General features: G+C 42.1%; 2 protein-coding genes across 3 annotated transcripts in view; one reads left to right on the top strand and one right to left on the bottom strand.

Annotated features, from left to right (window-relative positions):
- ctu2 (cytosolic thiouridylase subunit 2 homolog (S. pombe)) overlaps positions 1-12,754 on the top strand; it is a 37,520-nt gene extending 24,766 nt beyond the window's left edge. The window contains exons 8-15 of the mRNA XM_055649002.1: positions 280-415; positions 735-866; positions 3,430-3,521; positions 3,994-4,091; positions 4,405-4,579; positions 6,547-6,613; positions 10,521-10,579; positions 11,769-12,754. Of these exons, the coding sequence (XP_055504977.1) occupies positions 280-415; positions 735-866; positions 3,430-3,521; positions 3,994-4,091; positions 4,405-4,579; positions 6,547-6,613; positions 10,521-10,579; positions 11,769-11,841 (832 nt within the window). The 3' untranslated portion in view covers positions 11,842-12,754. The remainder of the gene's footprint in view (positions 1-279; positions 416-734; positions 867-3,429; positions 3,522-3,993; positions 4,092-4,404; positions 4,580-6,546; positions 6,614-10,520; positions 10,580-11,768) is intronic.
- A 4,108-nt stretch (positions 12,755-16,862) lies between these two features.
- Positions 16,863-26,814, bottom strand: part of piezo1 (piezo-type mechanosensitive ion channel component 1) — a 278,272-nt gene continuing 268,320 nt past the window's right edge. Inside the window, exons 48-52 of one of the 2 annotated variants that reach the window (XM_055649001.1) lie at positions 25,293-25,465; positions 23,531-23,653; positions 22,012-22,091; positions 20,629-20,833; positions 16,863-18,271 (exon numbers count right to left, since the gene is read on the bottom strand). In XM_055649001.1, the coding sequence (XP_055504976.1) occupies positions 18,022-18,271; positions 20,629-20,833; positions 22,012-22,091; positions 23,531-23,653; positions 25,293-25,465 (831 nt within the window). In that variant the 3' untranslated portion in view covers positions 16,863-18,021. The remainder of the gene's footprint in view (positions 18,272-20,628; positions 20,834-22,011; positions 22,092-23,530; positions 23,654-25,292; positions 25,466-26,814) is intronic. The other variant, XM_055649000.1, reaches the window with a different exon arrangement.

Raw genomic sequence — 26,814 nt, 5'->3', positions numbered from 1 at the left:
ATGGGTGCAGATTTCTTGGATATTGCCTGAGTGACCAATCTTCATGTCAGTCTGGATAGTTGAGTGTCAGTATGCGACGTGGGCAGTCGTTGCTAAGCACAATGCATTCATTATCATTCAAGTGCACTTTCAAACATGAATTGTTCTTAAAATATCCTTTTCCAACTGCACCTGTAAACTAATGCAACATAATGACTGAATTCTTGTCTGCAAAGTGCTTTTTTTTTTCTGATCATTGCCAATATTACATTTCTCAAATAAAAATGCATTTCTCAACAGACATCATCTGCTTTTGTACACTGCAAGGATCAATGGCTACACAAAAATAATGATGGGAGACAGCTGTACCCGATTGGCTGTAAAACTGCTGACTAACATTTCATTGGGACGTGGAGCCTCACTTGCCATTGACACAGTAAGGAGTACCTACAGCATCTAAAAAATTACTTGCATTTTTCTGGATTTTAATTTAATGTAAAGCTATTATTTTTGATTGGCTGGTTTATTACACGGATATAAATGACAGGATCACATTTACATCTCTCAAAATGTTAATATTGTTTAATTTATGATATTTTTAATATACCTAGCTCCGTGTTTTTGCTCTTTAAATTACACTGGTGTTGTTTAATCCATGGGAATTCTTACATTGAAAATGTTAAGTAATATTAAGATCTCTGGTATTTACTATATTACATAAGTTTTGTCTTAGTGTTGGTCCTTTCTCAATACAGGGTTTTTCAGATAATCGTTACGGAGATGTCATCATTGTACGGCCAATGAGGGAATATTCGTCTAAAGAAATTGCTTTCTACAATAAGCTGTTTGATGTTCCTAACGTCTTTACCCCAGCATTGGATACAAAGGTAAGATTATCCATAGCATTAAAAGCTTCACTATCTGGCCTGCAAATTAAATACATTCGTAAAGTTTAATGTACCAGTGAACGTATATAAAGTGAGAGATATGCACTATGCCTAATAATTTCTGTAGTGAAAACTAGTTTAAAATTTAATGGGTTCCATTCAGTAATTTTTTTTACTGCATCTATACGGTCTCAGTTTAATTGATTGTTACTATCTATGAAGAGGTGAATTGAAAAATATTACACTAAATACGGATTGCATATGGATATTGATGAAGGCACAAGAGACTGCAGGTGCTGGAATCTATGACAGAAAGGAGGAGTGGAGCTGGAAGAACTCAGCAGGTCTGGCAGCATCTGTGGAAGGAAGTGGGCAGTCACATTTTGGGTTGAGACCTTCATCTAGAATGAGAGTAGAGAGGATGAAGCCAGTATAACCAGGTAAGGGGAGACGGGTTGGAGCAAATGCAAGCAAACCGTACGTGAACACAGAGAGTTTGTCAGGTGAGGATAGGAAGAATGGTGGAGGTGATTACAGATGTGAAGATTTGGTACATAAGAATGTGAGATTATCCCTCCAAAAAGCTCAGGACAGATTCTGGGGATAGGGAATTAAAACGACTGGCACCAAGGATGAGACACATGAAACTGAAGATGCTGGAAACTTGAGCCAAACTGAAAGAAGTGGGCAGACCTGGGGAGGGAAAAGGCTATGGTTTCAGTTTTGGGATGGACTGGAGGTTTATTTTCAGTGTAGTATTGTGGTACAATACTGAAAAGCTAGACATCATGCTGGAGTACATTTCTCTTGATGTGATCCTTCTTCATCGTTTGCTTTAATCTGCCTCCTTTTCACATCGTACACCAGCATCTGCTCTTTCCTGTCCCAGCTTTTTTACATTGCTGCAGTTTTTCTCTCCAGAGATGCTGCCTGTCCCATTGAGTTACTCCAGCATTTTGTGTCTATCTTCAATTAATATAGACAATAGGTGCAGGAGTAGGCCGTTCGGCCCTTCGAGCCAGCACCGCCATTCCATGTGATCATGGCTGATCATCCACAATCAGTACCCTGTTCCTGCCTTCTCCCCATATCCCCTGACTCCGCTATCTTTAAGAGCTCTATCTAACTCTCTTGAAAGCATCTAGAGAACCGGCCTCCACCGCATTCTGAGGCAGAGAATTCCACAGGCTCACAACTCTCTGTGTGAAAAAGTGTTTCCTCATTTCCATTCTAAATAGCTTACCCCTTATTCTTAAAACTGTGGCCCCTGGTTCTGGACTCCCCCAACATCGGGAACATGTTTCCTGTCTCTAGCGTGTCCAAACCCTTAATAGTCTTATATGTTTCAATAAGATATCCTCTCATCCTTCTAAATTCCAGAGTATACAAGCCCAGCCGCTCCATTCTATCAACATATGACAGTCCCGCCATCCCGGGAATAGTTTGTCTGTTGAGGTGGAGACGGATCAAGAAAGGGGAGAAAAGAGTTGTAAATTTAAGGGAAGGATGAAAGTTAGTAGCAAAACTGATTTTTTAATTTTTTTAAAATGACTTGTTCCGTATTGGTGCAGGAGGCAGCACCAATACTATAGATCAGTGGAGCTGGGATAGCCAGGAAATGGTGCAGAGTTCACTTGGAACTTTAAGAGGGAGTTAGATGTGGCCCTTGTGGCTAAGGGGATCAGGGGGTATGGAGAGAAGGCAGGTACGGGATACTGAGTTGGATGATCAGCCATGATCATATTGAATGGCGGTGCAGGCTCGAAGGGCCGAATGGCCTACTCCTGCACCTAATTTCTATGTTTCTATGTTTCTAACAACGATCGCTCTACGTAGACAACAGAAACAATCAATGCTTGGGCTCATGGCTATGCCTTTAGTTTGAAGGAAGTGGAAGGAATCAAGAGAAATTAAGGGCGAATGTTAGTAGAAGGATATTTTATGGATCTAAGGCATTTTTAAAGGGATCTGGTGTATGGGGACTCGACCTCTATGGCAAAGATAAGGTGGCGGGGGCTAGGGAAGTGGAAGTTGGTAAAATGGTGGAGAGCATATGACATGTCCCAGATGTAAGTGGTAAGGAACTAACAAGGGGGTGGACAAGATAGATTTAAGATATGAGGATATAGATTCGGTGGGGCAGGAGCAGCGAAATACAGTGGGTCTACCAATGCATGCCTGTTTGTGAATTTTGGGTAGGAAATAGAAACAGGCAGTGCAGGTTTAGGGAACACGGGTTGGTAGGTGTGGAGGGGTGATCTCCTGAAGTGTGAAGATCTGTGATGATGCGGCAGACAGAGGCCTGCTGTTCATTGGTGGGTTCATGGTCCTAGGGAGATGGAGAAGTGTCAGCTGCCGTCTGGCCTCTGCAAGGTACCGGTGACATCATCCTCGTCTGCAGTTTTTTTGATAAGGTTGAGATTGGTGTGGAGAGCTGTGTTTATGCAAAACTTTCTACCCACTAGAATTTTGAATTTCATTCCTTCTAGTTCAGTAAGAAGACATTGAATAAACAGTCATTGTTCTGAGCAACATGTTAAATATCTGTTCTTTTCTTTTGTAGGCCAGTGATAAAGCTAGCATCCATCGACTGACTGAGAGTTTTGTGAACAAATTGCAGGCTGATTTCCCATCCACTGTAAGCACTGTTTACAGGTAATAATTGTGCTGTTCCCTACCTTGTATAAATGCTTTCCTAATAATTGTGCTGTTCCCTACCTTGTATAAATGCTTTTGAAGCAAGATGCCCTACATAAGGGACCAAGTCTAGAGGAAGCAAAAAGAGCTAGGAACATCTTTGTGGGGAAAAATGAAACAAATGAAGCCGAGAGTATAAAAATGCAGAGGAAAAAGGGCTGGATTAGAGATACTGTGGACTTTTCCTATAGGCTTTTAGGTTGTGGAATTGCTAAGGGGACCAAAAAAAATAGCATTGTGGAATGATTTGTTGACGGAGAAGGGGACCCTCTATTCACATATTTGAACTGTACCTGTTGTTTATAAAAGTTTTGAACATCTTTCATTTTGGTACTAATGCAAGATGCCATAAAGCAAATGGCCTACATGCCAAAACGAAGTAAAAATATATAAGATGGTTAATAGTAAACTCAACTACTTTTTCATGCAGGACCAGTGAGAAACTGAATACAGCCTGTTCTGACTTGTGTGGAGCTGAACAGCCAGATAAATGTTTGCTGTGCCTCTGCGCTATGAACAATAAAATAGGTAAGTTATAAATAGTAAAAGATTGCTTTTTTTTTTAATGCTTGCCTAGATGTTTTGGTTTTAAAAACAGTTATTTTCCACCTTTCCTTATTTCCTATCTTTTCAATTTAATTCCTTAAAATGCAAATTATTCCTAACATGGAACAAAAATAGGCCTTTTATGCATTGCTTCTTAGATTCTCCTGCGAAATATAGAAAGTAGATCACAATTAAGTCGCAGACTGAATTTATTGTTTAAATTGCATAAATTGTAAAAAAAAATAAAAAAATCAGGCATTTAAAAAAAATATATACTATTGTATGTTTTCTCAAGAGGAAGCCTCAGCGTTTCATGCCACCCTAATATCAGAAAAATTGTCACTCAAGCAAGTTCCTGATCAGGTGCCAGAGGTCACTGAGCAACCCTGCTGTGGTGGTGGTGATGGAGAGGAAAATAATGGAAAATGCTGTGATATGCAATCAGAAACAGCGTGCTTTTCAACAGACTGGTAGGTGTTTATGAGCAAGGAAATGTTTTAAGATGGAAGAGTAGTGAAATCTGCAGCCTTTTTTCCATTATCCATTTGATTTTAATCCTTATTATCAAGGTGGAAAATTATTTCAGTCATAAAAACATGTTCATCCTTTGAATTTATCAGTGCAGAAGAAATTGGAGGACTAGGAGTCTAGGAGTCTAGTCCAGTTCCTTCTGCACCTCTACAGTTTCATGTTCATCCTTTGAATTTGCCGGACCTCTGTTGCTGTACTGAGAAGAAAGTTAATGGAAATATGGTACAGTTCTTCGGACAACCCGTAATTCCTATTTCTTTTTATTTATATAGTATCCAAATACAGGTGAAAAAAATCAATATCATCCACTTTGAGAAACGATTGTCTTTGACCCTTGTCACTGACATTTTTCTGTAGCTGTAGAATTTCAGCTGGCTTTCTCGGCTGTAAATCTATATTTTTCAGACTTCAGGAGGTCTTTAGGCTTCTCTATCAAGAACTGCATTTACACCCATGTACCTCGGCCTGTTTCAACCCAGCCAGTCAGTACTGTAATTGGCATCCTGTTGGTCTGCCTAATATCCACTAAATAAGAAAAGACAAAGTGCTGGAATAACTCAATGGGTGTGGCAGCAAGTCTGGACAATATGAATAGGTGACGCTTTGGGTCAGGACCCTGCTTCAGACTGAATGTTATTTGGGGGTGGGTGGATAGCGGAAGGAAGCTGGAAGAGGAGGGGCAGGATAATGGGGTAATGGGTGGATATAGGTGATGTAAGGTTTTAACAAGCGGATGGTTGGACAGATGAAAAAAAAAACAAGGTGTGAGACAAAAGGATTGAAGAGTTGCAAATGTAGTCAGCTACCCTAGTATGAGGTGCTGTTTGTCCAGTTTGCCTGTGGCCTTACTCTGGCAATAGAATATGCCCAGGACAGAAAGGTCGGTTTGGGAGTGGAAAGAGGAGTTAAAATGGTTAGCAACCAGGAGATCCAGTAGTCCTTGTGGACCCACGCACGAGTGTTTTGCAGAATGCTTGCAGAGTCTATGTTTGGTTTCGCTGATGTACAGGACAGGAGGCCATGATGGGAACACCGGATGCTGTAGTTGAGGTTAGAGGAGGTGCACGTGAACCTGCATCTCACCTGGAAGGACTGCTGGGTCTCTGGGTGGAGGTGAGGGAGGAGGCAAGGGAACAATGTTACATCTCCTGTGGTTACAGGGGAAAGTACTTGGGAAGGGATGATTTGGATGGGTGAACCCAGGAGGTGTGGAGGGAGCAGTCTCTGGAAAGGGGTGGGGATGAGAAGATGTGACTGGTTGTGCGGTCAAGTTGGAGGTGACTGAAATGTTGGAGAATGTGTTTGATGCACAGGCTGCTGGAGTGAAAGGTGAGGACCAGGATAACTATCCTTGTTCCGTCAACAGCAAGAGAGAGCTAAAGCAGACCTACAAGATAGAGGAGATACGATGTGGGATCCATCTATGACAGCAGCAGGGATTCCCGTTTACTACTGAAAGGAATCATCTAGGATGTGTGTAGGCTGGAAGTCATTCAAGACTCAGTTGCTTGTATCCTAACTTCAAGTTATGTTGAACTATTACACTGCCATACATTCATGAATATTAGCTTATTCTCACTTGTGTTCAGTTCCCTCTGTGGCCTTTCTTCTTCCTGCCCCAAAACACTTTCCAATCCAAATCATTTCATGCATTACTTATTAGCTTTGCAATAATACTGCCAGCTGTGTCTTTGGGCATTTGTCTATGGAGTTCTGATGAATTACTCTTTTTGCAAAGTTTATACCCTGTTGTTATAATATTAGATATTGTGGAACGGTGTAAGTTTGCAAAATTACTCTTCTAGCAACTTTATAAAATACATTGTACATTTCTTTGTGTTGTTCATGTCAATAGCAAATTAGAGAAAGTTTAAGATAATTAGTTAACATGTATTTGTTGTTTCAGTGGGAATAGAACCACCAATCTCCTTGCACTGCTTTGCTACAGTTGTAGACTAACTATCAAAGATATGGTAAGTCATATTGTAAAAAAATGCAACTTCCCAAATTTGTTGTTACAAGCAATGTTGATTTAATAAATTAAAACATTTCCCCATCTGGTTAGGCAATATCTGTAGAGGGAGAGCCAGTAATACTTGGGACTGATTAAAGTAAAATTTGTAGACTAATATTTGACATGGGAGATCATAGTTGAACTCGTATTATGAATTCTGATGTAATAGTTAAGCAGAAACCATTTAGTAGATTGTAAGAGACCTAGGGTTGCAGGTATATAGTTCAATGGAAGGGGCGACAAAGGTAGATGGGTAGTGAAGGTGGCATTTGGCATGCTTTCTCTTAATCGGTTGGTAGCTGGGATCAAGCAGGTCGCTTGTATACTTCCACATCCTATTTGCGTGTTCTTTTTGCTCTCGAGGGAAATCAGGAGGGAAAAAAAGCACGCAAAATAGTTTTGGCAGGCAAGGTAGAAGAGATTCTAAAAGTATATTTAAGAGTCAAGCAGGAAGAGACTCGGGCCCTAAACAATCAATGTGTTAATTTATGTGTTAGGGCACAGGAGATGGGGCAAAGACTTAATGAACACTTCTCGTCTAGATACTGCAATGAAGGTTACGGAAGCCAGGGAATTAAAAAAGGGATTAACGATGTCTTGAAACATATCCACGATACCAAAGGTGGTGTTGGTGGTCCTAAAAAACAAAAAGGTTGATAAATCCCTGTGGCATTAAGTATATCCCAGGACTGTGAAAAACTATAACTCTCGTCAGCAGCGTCCTCTGCAGCCCGTCCGCGTTTTATTATTTTCTGTCTATGTTTTTATGTAGTTTTTGTTAGGGTGTGTGTGTGGGGGGGGGGGGGAGGGAGGGGGAAACTTTTAAATCTCTCCCTGCACGGGAGACCCGACCTTTTCTCGTCGGGCCTCCGTTATCGTTGGGGCTGCAATGAGGAGCGGCCTCCAACAGGAAGAGACCGGGGACTCTGGTGCTCACGACTCACCGTCGCGGGGCTGGCCGAGTCCGGAGCGGGTGGAGCGGTGGAGGAGCTGCTGCTGCTGCTGCTGCGGCCCGACCGGAGAGTCGGAGGCTTTAACTGCAGGTCTGTGGACGGCGGCACCGGGAGCCCGCGGGTCCCTGGAGGGAGACCGCTTTTTCAGGGCTCTCGCAACGGCGACTTCCCCCGCCCGAGTTGCGGGGTCGAGGAGCTCCTGGAGCGGGGCCTTACAGCACCGCCCCGCGCGGCTTGAAATGGCCGCGGGACTCTGCGAGCGCACGCCGGGGGCTCCAACACCAAGACCCGGTGTGCGACCTCGCACCACCCGGCGTGGCTTTAATGGCCGCAGGACAATCGCCATCACCAGCCGGGGGCTTTGACTTTGACTCTGACATCGGGGGGGGGGAGAGTGCAGTGGAGAGATAAGTTTATTTGGCCTTCCATCACAGCAATGTGATGGATGTTTATGTAAATTGTGTTGTGTCTTATGTCTATTTGTTTGTAATGTATGGCTGCAGAAACGGCATTTCGTTTGGACCTCAAGGGGTCCAAATGACAATTAAATGTATCTTGTATCTTGTATAAGAAGCAATTAAAGGGCCTCTGATGGAGCCATTTGCATCATAGATAGCAATGGGAGAGGTAGCAACCAGAAGGTTAGAGCATGGCTCATGTGGTGCCTTTATTTAGGGAAGGCTACAAGGGCAAGCCAGGGGACTGTAGGCTTGTGAAGCAGCTTTAAGTGGTGGGAAAGCTTGTGGATGCTGAGAGACAGGATCTACCTGCTTTTGCAAAGGCAATGACTGTTCATGGATAGTCAGCAATGTCATTGTGCATTGGGAATGGCATTGCCCAAAATTGAATTTTTATTGAAGAGGTTTGATGAGAGCAGGGAAATGGACAACAAAGAGCAAAGCCTTTGACAAAGTTCCGCATGATAGGCTGCTATGGAAGATTAGATCACCTGGTATCCAGGGTCAGCTAGCCAATTGGATACAAAATTGCCTTGGTGATAGGAGTCAGGGGGTGGTAGTAGAGGGCTGTTTTACAGACGTGTGACATGTGACCAGGGTGCTGCAGGGAATAGTGCTGGGTCCACTGTTGCTAATCTGTAGAAACTATTTGGATGGGGGAATGTAGTTGACATGGTTAGTGAGTTTGCAGATGACTTCAAAGGTGATGGTGTCATGAACAGTGGAGATTATCCATGATAATAACAAGGTTTAGATTAACTGGGATAGATGGCCAAGGATTGGCAAATGGAAATTAACTCTGATAAGCGTGAATGAATACAGTTTGGTAAGTTAAACCAGGGCAGGGTTTACTCAGTAAATGGCAGGGTCCTGTTGAATGTTGTAGGACAGAGACCTGAAGTACAAGTACATCGTTCCTAGAAAGTGGCAACAGGTAGACAGAGTGGGGAAAGTAGTATTTCGCAAGCAGGTTGGCTGGGTGGCAGAAGGTGAAAAGTGGCAATAAAGGGGGGCTTTTCTGGTTGGCTGCTAGTGAATAGCAGTGTTCTGCAGGGGTCGATGCTGGGGCCGCTACTCTTCACGGTAAAAAAAAAGATTTGGATTAGGGAATTGAAAGCTTTATGGCCAAATTTGCGGGTGATATGAAGTTAGGTACAGGGGCAGGCAGTGTAGAGAAAACAACGACTCTGCAGAAGGACTTGGACAAGTTGAGAGAGTGGGCAGATGAGTGGCAGATGGAATACTCCATAGCAAAGTGTGGAGTCATGCATTTTGGTTGTAGGAATAAAGGCGTAGACTATTTTCTAAATGGGGGATAATTCAGGAATCGGATGTGCAAAGGGACTTGGGTGTGCTGGTGCAGGATTCAGAAAAAAGTTCATTTGCAAGTTGAACCGGTAGTCAGGAAGGCGAATGCAATGCTAGTATTTATTTTGAGAAGGCTAGAGTACAAAACAAGGTTATAATGCTGGGGTTTTATAAGGCACCAGTCAGACTGCATTCACAGTATTGCAGGTAGACACAAAATACTGGAGTATCTCAGCGGGATAGGCAGCATCTCTGGAGAGAAGGATTGGGTGCCTTTTCGAGTGGAGACCCTTCTTCAGACTGATGGTTCAGATCTTTGCAGTATTGCAAGCAGTTTTGGGCCCCAATGTGGAGCGAATGTAGAGGAGGTTTATGAGTGATCCCAGGAATGATTGTGTTTACATATGATGTGTTTGAAGGCACTGTACTTGCTGGAGTTTAGAAGGATGAGAAGGGACCTCATTGAAACTTACTAAATAATGAAAGGACTGGATAGAGTGCATCAAGAGAGGATGTTTCCACTAGTGGGAGAGTCTAGTACCGGCCATAACCTCAGAATAACAGGATGTACCTTTAAAAAGGAGATAAAGAGGAATTTCTTCAGTCAGAGGGTGGTGAATTTGTGGAATTTATATGTTAATTTCTACATGGTGAAACCAAAATGTGTAAAAATTGCCTTTAATAAAATCTGACAATGTGCACTTTAACCACATGTGATATTTTTCTATTACAAATCTCAAATTGTGTACAGAGGCAAATAAATAAACGACGCGTCTTTGTCCCAAACATTATGGAGGGCACTGTAAATGTACTTAAATCTCTTGATCAGAACCTAATTTTCTCTTGTCGTCCGGGGTTCCCTGCTCATGCCAGGCTTGCCCTTTATTCTTGCAGGAACATGCTGGCTCTGATCTCTCTTCATCTCATGTTCAAAGCATCCCACTTGCCACGAGTCCCTTTACCTACAAAGTTTATGTCCAATACTCTCAAAATTGGCCTTGCCCCAGTTTAGGATTTCAACTTGTGGTTGGGTCAGTGTTTGTATTATATTTCTGTATTTTCTTAACCTATAAGAATACTCTTACCATTGGCCCAGCTATGTACTAATAAAGATTAATTTTGTTTTAATTTGGCTATTACACTCTAGGTATCACTGGATCTGTTACCACAATATGTCCTCTCTGAAGCAGAACGCAGGAAACGCAGGTGATTTTTCTTTTAAATGCAATGAATTACGATGAACGATAAAGTTAAATTAACTGGGGTATTTTTAAAAATAATTTGATGATATTAGATTAACTCCATATATACTTGAAAAAATGTCATTCTACTTACTATGAACCTTCGTGCTGATGTCATTAGTTATCAGTGCCTTGAGCATTGATTACAAATTAATTTCTTATTCTAATTAATGTTCAATGTTTGCTTTATGTACTCACTTTGCCTATTGTGCCAGTGTGGTTTTATATAACAGGTAGATTTATTCAGTGAGATCTAGCATTCACAAAAACTAAGCAGTGGACTTGCAGCTGATATATCATTGAAAAGGAACCTTTTACTGTCGGGGATAACTTTGTTCCGCGTCACAGTTAAAACGTTGAAATGAAAATTGACTATTGACTAATTGAAAATTGACTAACAGGTTTATTTGTTCACCAGCAGAGTTGAGGGCAACTCTCATTAATAAAGTCACACTCCCTGAAAAGCAATGTATGATTTTGCATGTATAAAATCTTGTATGTAGCAGCATGGTCCCTGGCTTCGACAAAACTTGGGCTAAAACAAAACCTTCATCCTACTCATTTTTCAGCCAATTCTAGAAATCACCGCCGTCTACTGCAAATCAAGGTTGCTAAAAGAATTAGTAGTGAAAGATCAGCACTAGTGATAAATCCAAAATAACTTGCCTTAAAATCTCCAAATCAGATTACTATCTGTGATATCGAACTTCAAACAGTGATGTTCTTGTACTCACTCCAGTATAAAATCTCCAAATCAGATTACTATCTGTGATATCGAACTTCAAACAGTGATGTTCTTATACTCACTTCAGTATAAAAGTAGTGACTGAACAAATGCTGCTGTATCTTTTTCTATTTGAACACAATTAAGAAACCAAGATGTTTTACTGAGAGAACTATGCCCAATATTTAGAATGTCAACAATCACTGAAATTACAGTGGGGTAGAAGGTTTCTAGCAGCTGATTCATTGGCAACACTGAGGATGCAGAGATCTTGTAACATACCAGCCTGCATAAGAAGTACTGAATTAGAAGTTTGAACTGATGAGGAACTAAAATTAGGATTTAATGTTTATTCTTTCTTGGGCTGAACTGATATTGAAGATTGCACCTTGAATGTAATAATAATTGATGAATGTATTGTTTGTTTTAGAGCACAGGTGAAGGAACAGATCGAAGAGTTCCTGTTGGCTCCTGAGAAGGAGACGGATGTTGCTAGTTCCTGACCCGTCAGCCTGAATTTGCTATATTGCAGATTATATACTGACTGTCCAATTAACCCAGAAGCAAATGTGTTATGAATAAACCATGAATTGTAACTTGCCTTCTCATTTTGGCACTTAAAGTTCAGATAATTAGATTTCCACCTTCAGTCCCAAGGGTTTGCATTAAGAACTCCAGTGCAGATTGTCCATATATTATTCATAATCACAAACCTCATTTTGACTTGTAGTCATGTTTTGTTTACCTATTTACTTTGTGCTGCTCTTGTCAAACATTAAATCATATTTGTAAATACATTTGAAATATTAAATTCAAAATTGTTCCTCAATTTAGAATGGTGAGATTTTCTATTGCATTAGTTTTGAAGATTGTGTTGTTTTTAATGTGGTTTTTGCAAATGGTTTAGATGTGTTATTCTGTCTGTCAGATTGATTTACTCCTATCTTGAACAGCATTCTTATTGAGCTCAACTGGGTGGAAAGAGCACCTGTCATTGCTCCAACAACTAAAGTACAATCCTGGTCTCTAGTGCTATAGCTAGTTTGCATGCTCTCCCTGCAGCCATGTGGGTTTCCTCTAAATGTTTTGAGTTTTCACCCACATTCCCAAAAATACATGGGCTGGCAGGTTTTATTAGCGACTGTAAATTGCCAATACTATTTAGATGCTTGGTAGAATTGAGGAGGTGGTTAATGGGGATTTGTGGGGGGTAGTAAGGGAATAAAATGGTGCTTAGTCAGCAGAGAAGGGTATGTTTCTGTGTTGTATTACATCGATGGGTTAATTAAATACTGAATACAGAATTTAACTTGATCAAAAGGAAAGCAAATTTCAGAACTTGTATGTGTCTTCTAGCAGTACTCAAACCAGATATGCCATTTTCTTCAAAGCTTGAATAAACTTTGTTTACAAGCATTATGTATTTCTATAACTTGGTTTTACTAATAAGCATTTCTAACCATTTTGAGTGTAGATATTTTCTGCAGAGCAGCAATATCTTTTCCCAGGAATTGTGCAACCTTCTGCAATGAACTGAAATGTTCAAAGTCATGCAAATTGCTCTCTCAAACTTCCCATTATCACACCACCTTGCTTGCCTTGTTTCCATAACATTTCTTCTCTTGGGTCTTAACCAATCTCCATTTGGTCTCATCTTGCATCTCACTCCTTCCACAATTCGGAGGAAGGGAATGTTAGCTTGTTTCCTGTTCCACAGATTCTGCAGTTGTTGGAAGAACTCAGCAAGTCAAGTAGTTTTATTTCTTTATCTTAATTTTCCCAAGTACACCACCTGGTATGTCACTGGAAAAAATGAAAATCCCACATCCTATAGAGCTGCTTGGCATTGGGGTAATTTAGGGCAGGATAATAAATGCCTACCTTGCTAGCAACATTCCCTACATTAATGAAAATAATGATATAGAAGTAAAGATTGGATTGTGTGAACTACAAGATGGGTAATTTCATAGTTGTAAACGTCATGCTTAAAATTTAATTTTGTCGATAAACCTGGTGGGGCTGATGTCTACCAAAGTGTTAGGTCAAGGATAACAATTTGGTGTAAGAATGGGTGATTTGGAGTTAGAAAAGAGGACGGTATTCCCCACAATTTCTTAATGTTTGAGTCTGAAGAAGGGTCTCGACCCGAAACGTTGCCCATTTCCTTCACTCCATAGATGCTGCCGCACCCACTGAGTTTCTCCAACATTTTTGACTACCCACAATTTCTTAATGTCACTTGTCTTGTCAGAGAGTGAATGGTTTATCTATTTCACAAGAAATATCTGACAAGTCACGAAGATGTTCTCATAGTGTCAATAGGCAGGTACACACCAAATTGTAAGGCTTGGATACCAGCATTAAACCGTGTAGGAAGGAACTGCAGATGCTGGTTTACACTGAAGATAGACGCATAAAGCTGGAGTAACTCAGTAGGACAGGCAGCATCTCTGGATAGAAGGAATGGGTGACATTTTGGGTCGAGACCCTTCTCAATCCGAAGAAGTGTCTCAACCCGAAACATCACCCATTCCTCCTATCCAGAGATGCTGACTGTCTTGCTGAGTTACTCCAGCTTTTGTGTCTTATCTCCAGCATTAAACCATTCACAATATGTACAAGCTAACAGCTGCATTAATATGGATGCAATTTGGCCCACCGTGCCTTATCTCATCAATGTTTGCTCTGCCTACTCGACTGACTGAGTTTAAAAAAAAATATTTGACAGAATCTCATACCCGACTGTGTCCAATCCTCCTGACAAGTTATCTTAAAATCACCACAATAGCACGAGGAAGTCTCTGGGCAAGATACATGGCACTGAAAATAATTGAAAGATTACAACTCTTGAATCTGCTTTCTAACCCAACTCCCTAAATTTATGTTGCAGAACTGCATCTCTTTTCCTGTGCACTACGACTACTTCCCACTTCTAAATGCCCTGTAGCCAAACTAAGACGTTCCTGAGACACAAGGAACTGCAGATAGACGCTGGAATCTTGTATAGAACCCAAAGTGCTGGAATAACTCCCCTGTAAAGATAAGGAAATAGATAACATAGAACTAGTAAGAACGAGGGATTGATAGTGTGTGTGTGGACTTGGTGGACTGAAGGGCTTGTTTGCTGGCTCTATCTCTAAACTAAAGTAAACATGGTCATCTAGGACTTCCCCCCCCCCCAAATTTGCATATATTACAGGAGGAATGTTGTAAGGGTCTAAGTTCTATTGCCATTCCTTTGGACTCAGAATTTAGTTATCTCCCTTTAATTTAGTCCTGGTTCCACAAAGGAGCAACTTTCTACTTTAAATATAATTCAAGAAACTGAAAGAGTTCATGAGGGGCACAAAATATCAAGCGTTTTGATACCCACCAGTGAGCTAGCTCCACCACCATGTATACACATTTACTTCAGTGAATGAAAGAAGCAAAGTGGAAATACCTTCCTGCCGTTACTCACCAACACACTCCTCAAAATCAGCTCTAGCCCAGACAGGTGAGGTTAATTACAGGCCCCAATTGCAATTGTAAAGAGAGGTCCCTCGTTAAAGGTACCATGTTCACCTTCTCACCCAAAATCTACAAGCTTCAGCATAAAGAAAATGCTGCAATATTTTAACTGTAACCAAAATACTAGTTGTGACATAAGATAAATTTAGTAAAATAATGGAGCACCAAATACAAACTTGTTGGAACAACTCCGCAGCATCTGTGGAGGGAAATGGACAATTGACGTTTCAGATCAAGCTCCAACATCTATCCACTTCCCTCTACAAATGCTACCCAACCCACTGAGTTCCTCCAGTGGGATTTTAGTTGATCCAGATTCCAGAATGGGCAGTCTTGTGTTTGTGTGGATTAGTACTAAATGTTTCGCACGTTAGCCTATCATGTCTCACGTTTTATTCCATCTGAATCTGTAGGCATTATGTTATTTTCCATCTTCATGCGTTCACTTTGATGCAGTATTTATGGTTAATAAAATATTCTTTATCAACTCTGGTGCACTAGCAGGTTCATGTAAGATACCAAGTCAAATTGTGTGCACTTTACTATTCCACGTAACAGAGATTTCATGACAGAATTATAAAGTTATCGTCATACGGCATAGAATCAGGCCCTTCGGCCCAACCTGCCTCTTCTACACTAGTCCCACCTGCGCATTTGACCCATATCTCTCTAATCCTTCCCGATCCATTTGGTAATAATTATCCACATATTTATATTTAGAAGATTCTAGAATTTGCCAGTATCATATTAATTCAGTCGCAAGGGGAAAGGTAAGCCATTGCCCATTAGGTCATGGTTAATTTATTAATAAATTATACCTTTGCACACAGTTACTGAACTTGCATCGCAACTGAAATTTTTGCCTAAACATTGCTACTTTATCAAATTTTGTAACTATGATATTAATACAATTTCAGCTCAGCATATCTCAATTTTGCAATCAATGAGAAATAGTTTTTTTTTAGTTTAGGGATACAGCACGGAATCAGGCCCTTCGGCCCACTGAGTCCGTGTGGACTAGCGATCCCTGCACACTAACACTATCCCACACACACTATGGACAATTTACATTTATACCAAGCCAATTAACCTGCAAATCTGTAGATCTTTCGATTGTGGGAGGAAACAAAAGATCTCGGAGAAAACCCACGCAGGTCACGGGGAGAATGTAAAACTGTACAGACAAGCACCCGTAGTCAGAATCGAACCCGTGTCTCTGGCTACACCACTGTGCTGCCCAAATATTAGAGAAATGTAAGAGAGCTTCCCAAACCAGATTCAAGACGAATTCTGTTTGAAATTTACATTAAGGGCCTGTCCCACTGTACGAGGTAACAAGAGTTCTCCCGAGTTTTCCACTGATTCTAACTCAGAGTATGTCCGTAGCGGTTCCGTAGGAGTTCGTGGATGTCTTGTAGCGGCTGGTATGAGTAAAAGGTAAAGATTTTCAGCACGAGTATTTTTTTTACTTGTGGACATTTTTCAGTGTTGAAAAAAATGTTGCGAGTTTACTGGATTTCCCGAGTACCTACCGTTAGCATTAGGAGCCGCAACGAGACACTCACGAACTCCTACGGACATTCTCCGAGTTCAAATCATGGAAAACTCGGGAGAACTCTTGAATTATCTCATACAGTGGGACAGGCCCTTTATCCCCCTTATCCAGCAACAAACTTAATGCCTTTAAACATTAAACACAAGGCAATTAAAGCCATGTTACAATCACCAACACATGTATCCCCGACTGTGGATGGTTTGACGGCCCTGTCCGCAGGAGAATAAGGAAATAAGTTAAGACTTTATTGCCTTCCATCACAGTGAGGAGTGTGGAGGAGCCGCTGTGGTGGATGTTTATGTTAACTTTTATGTAGTTGTGTTACTGGTTGCTTTTATTCTGGTATGACTATGGCAAATCAAATGTCACTGTACCTTAAATGATACACGTGACAATATTCGTTGAACCATTGAGATTGTATGCGATCATTTTTCATCCCAATCGAGGAATCATGTTTTATTCTCACAACAGGAAAGTATACAACCGTAGTCATTCAAAGGACTTCTTTAATTTAGAAAAAGGTATCATTTTTATCATTTTCATTTCCTTTACAAATATTCTTCATTTATATATAATATATATATATATATATATATGGATATCCAGTAATTAGAATCAACTGCGACTTGACCTTTAGTAAAAGGTTGGATGACTGGGTTGTTGCACAAAAGCCCCATTGAACATTAAAGCTGCTCAAAAATAGTAATTTTACAATGATTGCAGCCAGATTAATGAGAATCGCAGGCACTTTTGAGAAATTGCACTGGGCCACAAATTCATCAGTTTGAAAGTGTAAAATAAACATGATGTTCCTTTGGCATAGCTATGATGTCCCAGTGCCACACTGCTAAAGGTTTAACCTCACTAAAGCAGCCCGGCTTCAAGAATTCAATCTGACATTCAATGATTCTTCTCAACGTGTGATGTTCCTCAGGGATTGTTCCTCAGGGAGTGTTTCAAGTCATCGATAATATTTTTGTATAAATGATCTTCCGGTAAGCAGGTTTTCCAAAAATAATCTATTTAAAAATATCAAAAATGTATCAATGATGTACAAGGGCTCCCTATCCTTGTGGTTTCTTTGCAGAACTGTGAACATTGTGAGACTTTTGTCGGTCAGGAAGTAGAACCGTATAGTCAGTCTTCTTCACGTTTCACCAAGTCCCATGAAACAGGTGACAGGTTTAGCTTTCCCAGTTGACCTGGATAAATAACCTGCCCCGCAATTCTGACCCAAACTAAATGACTAGCCAAAGTCAGTATTTGATTAAAAAAAAAAAACATTTTTGATGCAAGCAGGTGGTAAAAACAAGACAGCCCAGTTTCTTCCCCATTCAACACGCAGTCTTCAAATATACAACACTGCCACTGGTTCATTTCAGGGTTTAAATCCAAATCCAGGAGTAGTGTTTGCATGCCGTGGCATTACGTTCATTTCATTAAAACTAGTGAAGGAAGATTGTTCTCCAAGGAACAAATATAATCAGCTAAAGCAGGCACGAGAGATTTGTGACAATCTGAGGTAATTCTGTGTGCAGATCAACTTGGCTCAGTGAAGAGTAAATGGGAGAGTGGCAGAGAAAGAAGGGACCGAAGCAGAAAGAAAGAAACTGGCTTCTTAATCCTTCTCTCTAGTCCACTTGATCATGGTTTCAGGTGACCTGTACAAGAAGATCAGTTTGGCATAGAGCTCTTCTTCCACTTCCAATTCTCCGTTCTCTCTCACAAGGAAAATATCATGGCAGAGTTTTAAGATACGGTTCACACAAGGCAACTCCTCAAACATGATGGAATAGGAGATTTCACTGAAGAAGCCTCGCACGAACTTCCCGACAACCAACACAATTGAGATGTAGAGACCCATTATTCTGAAAAGTAAAAAAATCCAAGGTAAGTTTATCCAATTTAGCAATAAATGTCTCTCCTTTAGAATGTCATACTTACATTTTGGAAAAAAGCTACTATACCAACGCTTAAAATGTGGATTAGTAATATGTTGGACACAGCACACGTGGAAGAAATGAGCTCCTCCTAATAGATAAACGACCAATTCTTAACGAGTTGGTCTCCATTTATTGATTTCTTGGATTAATGTGGTGCAACAGTATTGTAAAAATTAAATGTTTCAGGTATGGGTGAAAGATGATCAACAATATAGACACGCGTCTATTTGATAATCTCCCTCCTGCTCACTTTTCTCGCTTATCTCTTTTCCTCACTATCTCTTTTCCTTTTTTATCTACACACTTTTCTTTATTCTTTACTATCTCCCCCCCTTTTTTTTCTTACTTCTCTCTTTAAAAAATAAAAAATGAAGTTGTACAGAGAATGTATTCTGTTAACATATATATCAGGCACCTGTAAAAAAGGTACCACTGTATTGTACTTACTTCTAATAAAATATATATATATATATATATATTTTTAAACCTGTACGTCTTCGGAGTGTTGGAGGAAACCAAAGATCTCTGAGAAAACCCACGCGCGTTCAAGGCGGGGGGGGGGGGGGGGGGGGGGGGGGGGGGGGTGTACAAACAGCGCCTGTAATCGGGATTGAACCTGGGTCCCTGGCGCTGCAAGCACTGTAAGGCAGCAACTCTACCGTTACACCGCCGTGCCACCCAAGTATGGCATGTTTTTCAATAAGTGACTTACAATTAACTTCCTGGATGGTTTTTTTTTAAATATAAAAAGGGCCTCAAAAATGTTGGCCCAACACTAGGAAGTTGATGTGCTAGGGATTTCATTTTACAAAGGTACACATTACAGCATGGAAGAAAGTGGGGGTACTTGGTAGTTGCTGAGGAGAACCCGTCAATTGTAACTCTTCGCATCTGTGATGCAGAGGCTTTCAATTGAAAACGTTAGTGAAGGCATCTGAAGGGCCTGTCGCACTTGCATGCGATTGCAAACGTTTGGCACGACGAAACGTGGTCGCTTGAGGCGTACGGGCACGTATGGCCGCGGGGGGCCGGACCCACTTAGAAGCGCGGAGTTGTGCGGGACTGGCTGTAGCACCCAGATCGCCTGCGAGCCCTGGGACTAGCTGCAGTTCCGCTGTCCGGTCCCGAGCTACTGAGTGAGTCGCTGGCATGATCCCCCACCTCCTTCTTCTCAAAACTCCTGCCCTCCCCGCAACTTTACCCCCAGCGGCCCAGCCGCGCTGACCCAGGCCAGACTCCCCACACGCTGTGGAAGGAACTCTCCCAACCCCCACCCCAGCGGCGCTGTCCGTTTACAGCTGCTGTATTGAGGGATAGTCAAGTATATCTTTCTCGGCTAACAATCTAACCTTCGGCCTCCAAGACGCAGGTAAATATTCGTGCCTTATCTTAGCGTCTTCATTGCTGGGAAATACGGTAAATACATTTTGAGATTAAATCGAATCAAATTATAACATAGTTATAATCATAATTTAGTATTTAACAATTTCCATTTCCCGGGTCTCTGCCGCTGCAAGGCAATAGCTCTACCGCAGCGCCACCATGTGTTGTGCTGTTCTACATTCTACACTCTCACTACTACCATTACTGTGTGGGATCCTGTCTACAGTTTCAGTGACACGATCACCGTGGTTCCACAAAAATATCATTTCAAAAGTATAAACAAAATAGAAATTATATGCTCAGCTCAGCTCCATTCTCCTCCTCTATGCTGCTGCAGTGATTTGTACGAGCAATGTAACATCAGCAGGCATTCCGCATTTCAGAGATGTAGACTTTGGCTATGAGAGTCTTACTGGCTTATTCAATGGATTTTCAATGAATGGGATACACTCTGGTCGAAGATTCATCACAATGTAGAATCTATACATAACTAAAAGTCTCATTTTGTATGTATGTATGTTCCCGAAATACAGCCAAAACGGTACAGGATAGCGCAACAATTTTAGGGGCGCCTAACTCACCATTCGCCTGCGATGTGCAGTAGCAAGTTTTGTTCGATTTTACAAAGTTTTTCCCTATATAAACTTTAATTTACTTTATACCGTGAGCGGCACTGCGCTCCCACTTTCCGGGCCCGTCAGCCACACCTGCACAGTTGGGGGAAGGTTGCCGGGCCCGCCGCGATTTTCAGATCGCCATTTTGACTGGCGTCGCAACGGGAATCTCTGGCATCACAACAGACACCCAACGGGTCCACGGGTCATCTAGTCTTTTATTAAAACTTTGCACGATAAAAGAAAATGACATTTGTAGTTGCAACGTTTATGACAGAGACGTACCCGTGTCCAGCGAGGAAGCCAAGGCTTGGTGGGCTGACCTTGTCACTAAAGATGACCATCTGCAGTTCATTACACTCGTTCTGTTTACACTCCTCAGTTTTGGTCTGGATCACCCACCATTCCAAGATTCCGTCCGGATCATTTGCATTCCTGCCAACGTGCCTTTGCAGTTCCATCGTCACGTTTAGATAATTGTTTTCATGCTCTATCAATAGTGAAACATTGTTAAAGAGTTACTTTGGAAGAGGAAGTAACATCTCATCAAGTCTAACTGGACACCTTTGATTTTTCTTGTCAATATATATTATTACAATGGACCAAACCCCCACAGAGTACTTACTACCAGCTCCTTCATTGCAGAACTCTATCACTGTACAATAGTGACATATTATTATTTAGTGTGTAGGAAGGAACTGCAGATGTCGATTTAAACCGAAGCCAAGACACAAAACGCTGGAGCAACAGCGGGTTAGACAGCATCTCTGGAGAAAAGGAACAGGTGACATTTCGGATAGCGACTTCTTCAGAGTCAGAGGAAAGGGAAACTAGAAACATAGATGGTAATGTAGAGAGATATAATACAAATGAATGAAAAATATGCATAAAGGTAACGATGATAAAGGAAACAGGCCATTGATAGCTGTGGCCTGGGTGAAAACGAGCTATAGACAATGACTCAATAAAACGGCTTTGAAGCTGGTGCAACGACTCGCTGGGGAGGGATGGAGAGAGAGGGGGTGGAAGGGTTACTTGAATCAACATTCATACCACTGGGGTGTAAGCTGCCCAAGCAAAATATGAGGTGCTGTTCCCCCAATTTGCGTTGTGCCTCACTCTGACAATGGAGGAGGCCCAGGACAGAAAGGTCAGTGTGGGAATGGGAAGGGGAATTAAAATGTTTGGCAACCGGGAGATCAGGTAGGTCCAGGTGGATTAGTGTTTCGTGATCCACACAATCAATGTACGTGTCCAGTCGCAAAGTCAATGGGCGAATTCAGTGTCAGTTCTTCTTTGAATCAGAAACCCTATGTTTCACTCACCTGGGTTTAATGTGTGATGTATTATTTATTAAAAGATAACATTCGATCACACATCTTGACAGTCATGAAAATCAAAACCGTAAATCTGTTTATCAACAGGACAACAGAGGAAAGGTCCCATTCACTTTTAGTTTGCTTGGATTTATTTAATTTCTTTGAGGAACATTGACGAGTGGTTCAATTAAATGTTCATGAAACAATAATGTTCCAAAGAAAAATGAAGGCTGCCCGGTGAAAATTATAACATGCAATTTATTCCCATCAATCAGCAAAGGATTTAGTCGGCAAACAGTTTCAATTGCCGTTTTTAAAACAAAAGAATCCCAAGGAATAAAATATATACCTGAATTTATCTGTTCAACAGGATTGGCATCTGGGCCATTTGGAGCTCTGATGTACTTTGGCAGCATATGTGAGATCAACCTGTAACAGTTGTACAGAAATATCAGGTTAACATACAATCCTGCAGTTGCAGCACCTTTAATAACCATATAACCATATAACAATTACAGCACGGAAACAGGCCATCTCGGCCCTACAAGTCCGTGCCGAACAACTTTTTTTCCCTTAGTCCCACCTGCCTGCACACATACCATAACCCTCCATTCCCTTCTCATCCATATGCCTATCCAATTTATTTTTAAATGATGCCAACGAACCTGCCTCCACCACTTCCACTGGAAGCTCATTCCACACCGCTACCACTCTCTGAGTAAAGAAGTTCCCCCTCATGTTACCCCTAAACTTCTGTCCCTTAATTCTGAAGTCATGTCCTCTTGTTTGAATCTTCCCTATTCTCAAAGGGAAAAGCTTGTCCACATCAACTCTGTCTATCCCTCTCATCATTTTAAAGACCTCTATCAGGTCCCCCCCTTAACCTTCTGCGCTCCAGAGAATAAAGATCTAACTTATTCAACCTATCTCTGTAACTTAGTTGTTACTGGGGAGGAATGCAGATTGAGCATGGCACAGAACGTTCTAGATGTGGGAACCATGACATTGTTCACTAATCCAGAGGATTATATTTTGTACAATCCATTCTGTAAACTTGCCTCAAAATAAGAGTGTCATTCCAAATATATAATTAACCATCACATGTTAATTTTCATTTGAAAAAATGTCAATGGGTAACCGTTTGCAAGCCTAAAGGGCCTGTCCCACTTTCACCATCTTTTTTATTCGTGGACATTTTTCATCAGGCTAGAAAAACGCCCCGACCTACTTGATGCCACGAGTACCTACGACTAGCATCATGACCTACCTATGACCTCCTACGACCTCGTGACACCCATGCTGTGAGTATGAGTCAAGGGCAAACTCGGCAGAGGTCGTGAAGAGGTCGTGAAAGTGGGACAGGCCCTTTATTATTTGGTCACAACCATAATGATTATTTTATTCTGTGTCCAAGATGGCTGCCGGAAGGGAGAGTGTACGCTGGCGCGCTTTAGCTGCCGCTGCTCTCTCTTCGTATTGTGTTTTTGATTTTTGTCTTTGGATTGAATTCTGTCTTTAATTTGTGTACTGGTGATGTCTTTACTATTTATTTCATTCCGCTTACATGTTTTTACTCTATTTGCTACATTTTGTAAGGTGTCCTTGAGACTCTTGAAAGGCACCCATAAATAAAATTTATTATTATTATTATTATTATTATAAACTTTTACTCTAGTTTCCAACCTCTCACCATACTCGGTGAAACGTTGCCTAGTCTCTGCTTGAAGTGTGTCAAAGAAACTGTTTTGCCACACCCGTGCCTGGTCTGCCTAGGCCTGCTGCATCTCCCGGTCGAGAAAGTGAGTTGAAATCCAAGGTAATAGTGCGGTCAGTGGTGGTCGGATCAGAAAAAATGAATAAAGACATACACTGGTTCCTTGCGCGTTCCCAGGAGAAGACCGGCCAACTGCTCACGCACAGGGTTCTCCGGTTCCAGATCAATGTTGTGCTTCTCGGATGCGTGTTCCTGGACTCCACCTAGACTCAAGTTTCTGCATAAAAAAACACCAAATGTCCATCTTAATAATCGAGGAAAATACACAGGATCGATCACGGGAAACATGAACAATTGTACTCTGATCACATAGGTGGTCAAATGATTAGAAAGTTAATTGCAAGTTAAATATTATATTGCACAATAACAGATCACCATATACATTAAAAAACATTTTTAAATCATATTTAGTTAAATCGTCCAAACTGCTTTAAATTAATTTCAAGTATTTATTTATATAATGATTCTGTTTCAGTTTTAAATATTCTTAATAAATATAGATTTTTAATATATTTTAACCAGATGGTGTTTTTTCTTTCTTTCTCAGCAATTATTTTGGTGAGGCTTGTTCTGTCTTTTCTTCCCCAACTTGTTCCATTAACCTCTCTCCCCATGCACAGGTTGCGGAGGTGGGACTGCAGCATACGTGGCCATGATCTGCAAACTCCCTCTTTCATGCCCAGTTTCTCCAGCATTTTTGTCTACATTGGTGAGACCAAGCGCAGGCTTGGCGATCGCTTCGCCCAGCACCTCCGCTCGGTTCGCAATAACCAACTTGATCTCACGGTGGCTCAGCACTTCAACTCCCCCTCCCCTCCCGTTCCGAATCCAACCTTTCTGACCTAGGCCTCCTTCATCGCCAGAGTGAATCCCACCATAAATTGGAGGAGCAGCACCTCATATTTCGCTTGGGTAGTTTACACCCCAGCGGTATGAACATTGACTTCTCCAATTTCAGGTAGTCCCTGCTTTCTCATTCTTTCCTCTCCCCTTCCCAGCTCTCCCACAGCCCACTGTGTCCCCCTCTTCCTTTCTTCTCCCCCCCCCCCCCCCGAGCCCCACATCAGTCTGAAGAAGGGTCTCGACCTGAAACATCGTCTATTTCTTCGCTCCATAGACGCTGCCTCACCCGCTGAGTTTCTCCAGCATTTTTGTCTACCTCCTCATTTATGCCCGTAATTTGCTTATGTACAAATATGATGCATGGACTCCTGCAAATTTCAGTCACATCCAAAGCAGAACGGTGGCGCAGTGGTAGAGCTACTGCATCACAGAGCAAGAGACCCGGGTCGATCCTGACTACGGGCGCTTGTCTGTACGTCCGTTTGTTCGTTCTCCCCCTGACCTGCGTGGGTTTTCTCCGAGATCTTCGGTTTCATCTCACACTCCAAAGACCCAGTTTAATTGGCTTGGTATAAATGTAAATTGCCCCCAGTGTGTGTAGGATGGTGTTAGTGTGGCTGGTTCGCCGGTCAGTGTGGACTGGATGAGCCAAAGGGCCGGTTTCCACGCTGTTTCTCTAATCCAAACTAAACTAAACTATACTAAACCCAAGGGACTGAATTGGCGCTGTGTGTTTTCTGGTGTAAGTGTGGGCTAAGAATGAGGTTGATGTGGGCTTCAGGGGAGGCTGAGTGTGGACAACCATGGTCTGAGGGCGGGAGACTAAGCTGGCTTGGTGAGCAGGACTAAGGTCATGGAATGGGTGGGGGTGGCTGCAAGGACTGGGCCTGTGATTGGGGCTCATTCTAAGCGAGGCCGGGAGGGTGGAGATCAGAGCGATCATTGGATTATCCCCGGCTGGGCAGATCGGATGAATTTCCTGCCAATAAAATTGAGATTAAAAATGATCTTACCTCTGAAAATTCCACATCAGGCGAAGCGTCATCACGGATTCATTGCTTTTGAGTTCAGTAATCATTGCCTGGCGACTGGGTGGACTCACACTCCACAACGACCCCGAACTCCCCTCGATATGCGCAGTCATGATATCCTTATATCCATAGAGTGAAATAAACTGCATAGCAGCCTTCAGGGTGGGAGAGGAGAGGGAATGTTTGGATGTCAGGAATTCTGGTGCAGAATCAATGAACCCCGAACTTTGCCGAACACGTTACTAATAAAAGTTTTTATGTATATGCTCGAAAACTAATGGCTGAATCCTGCAGCTTGCTCCCCCTCACCTGTCGCAACAGACAGATCCCCCATATCCACCTTTCAGCCCCATCAGCCGTCGCATTGCACATAAACCTCCCCATTTTCGTCCTCCCAACACTAGTCACATATAAACATATAGTCGCACGGAAACAGGCCATCTCGAGTCCGTGCCGAACACATAATCTCCCCATCCCATATACCTGCGCTCAGACCATAACCCTCCATTCCCTTCCCATCCATATAACTATCCAATTTATTTTTAAATGATAAAAACGAACCTGCCTCCACCACCTTCACTGGAAGCTCATTCCACACAGCTCCCACTCTCTGAGTAAAGAAGTTCCCCCTCATGTTACCCCTAAACTTCAGTCCCTTAATTCTCATGTCATGTCCCTTTGTTTGAATCTTCCCTACTCTCAGTGGGAAAAGCTTTTCCACGTCAACTCTGTCTATCCCTCTCATCATTTTAAAAACCTCTATCAAGTCCCCCCTTAACCTTCTGCGCTCCAAAGAATAAAGCCCTAACTTGTTCTCCTGAAACATCTTCTCAGCTCCACCCCTCTCCGCCTTCCGCAGCGACCGTTCCCGCCGCAACTCCCTGGTTAACTCATCCTTTCTCACCCGAACCACCCCCTCCCCAGGTACCTGCCCCTGCAGCCGCAGGAGATGCAACACCTGTCCCTATACCTCCTCCCTCGACTCCGTCCAAAGACCCCGACAGTCCTTTCAGGTGAGGTAAAGGTGTTGCACCTCCTCCAACCTCATCTACTGTATCCGCCGTTCCAGATGTGGACTCCTGTGAGACCAAGCGCAGACTCGGCGATCGTTTCGCTGAACACCTCCGCTCAGTCCGCCTAGGCCTACGAGATCTCCCGGTTGCTAAACATTTTAACTCCCACACTGACCTTTCTGTCCTGGGCCTGCTCCATTGTCAGAGTGAGGCCCAATACAAATTGGAGGAACATCACCTCATATTTCACTCGGGCAGCTTACATTTCCTTGTCCGCCATCTGCTTTGATCTGTCGTTTTCACATCTCACCCTTCCATATCTCTCGTTTCCCTCTCCCCCTGACTCTCAGTCTGAAGAAGGGTCTCGCCCCGAAACGTCACCCATTCCTTCTCTGCAAGGATGCTGCCTGCCCCGCTGAGTTACTCCAGCATTTTGTGCCTGTCTTTAATGGCTGATTAACATCATCAAGCATCAACACATTCCGGTACAG

This window comes from Leucoraja erinacea, chromosome 17, assembly GCF_028641065.1.
Source record: "Leucoraja erinacea ecotype New England chromosome 17, Leri_hhj_1, whole genome shotgun sequence".
NCBI classification, from domain to species: domain Eukaryota; kingdom Metazoa; phylum Chordata; class Chondrichthyes; order Rajiformes; family Rajidae; genus Leucoraja; species Leucoraja erinaceus.
The sequence above is the reverse complement of the archived record's forward strand: the minus strand, read 5'-3'. Positions and strand labels throughout refer to the sequence as shown.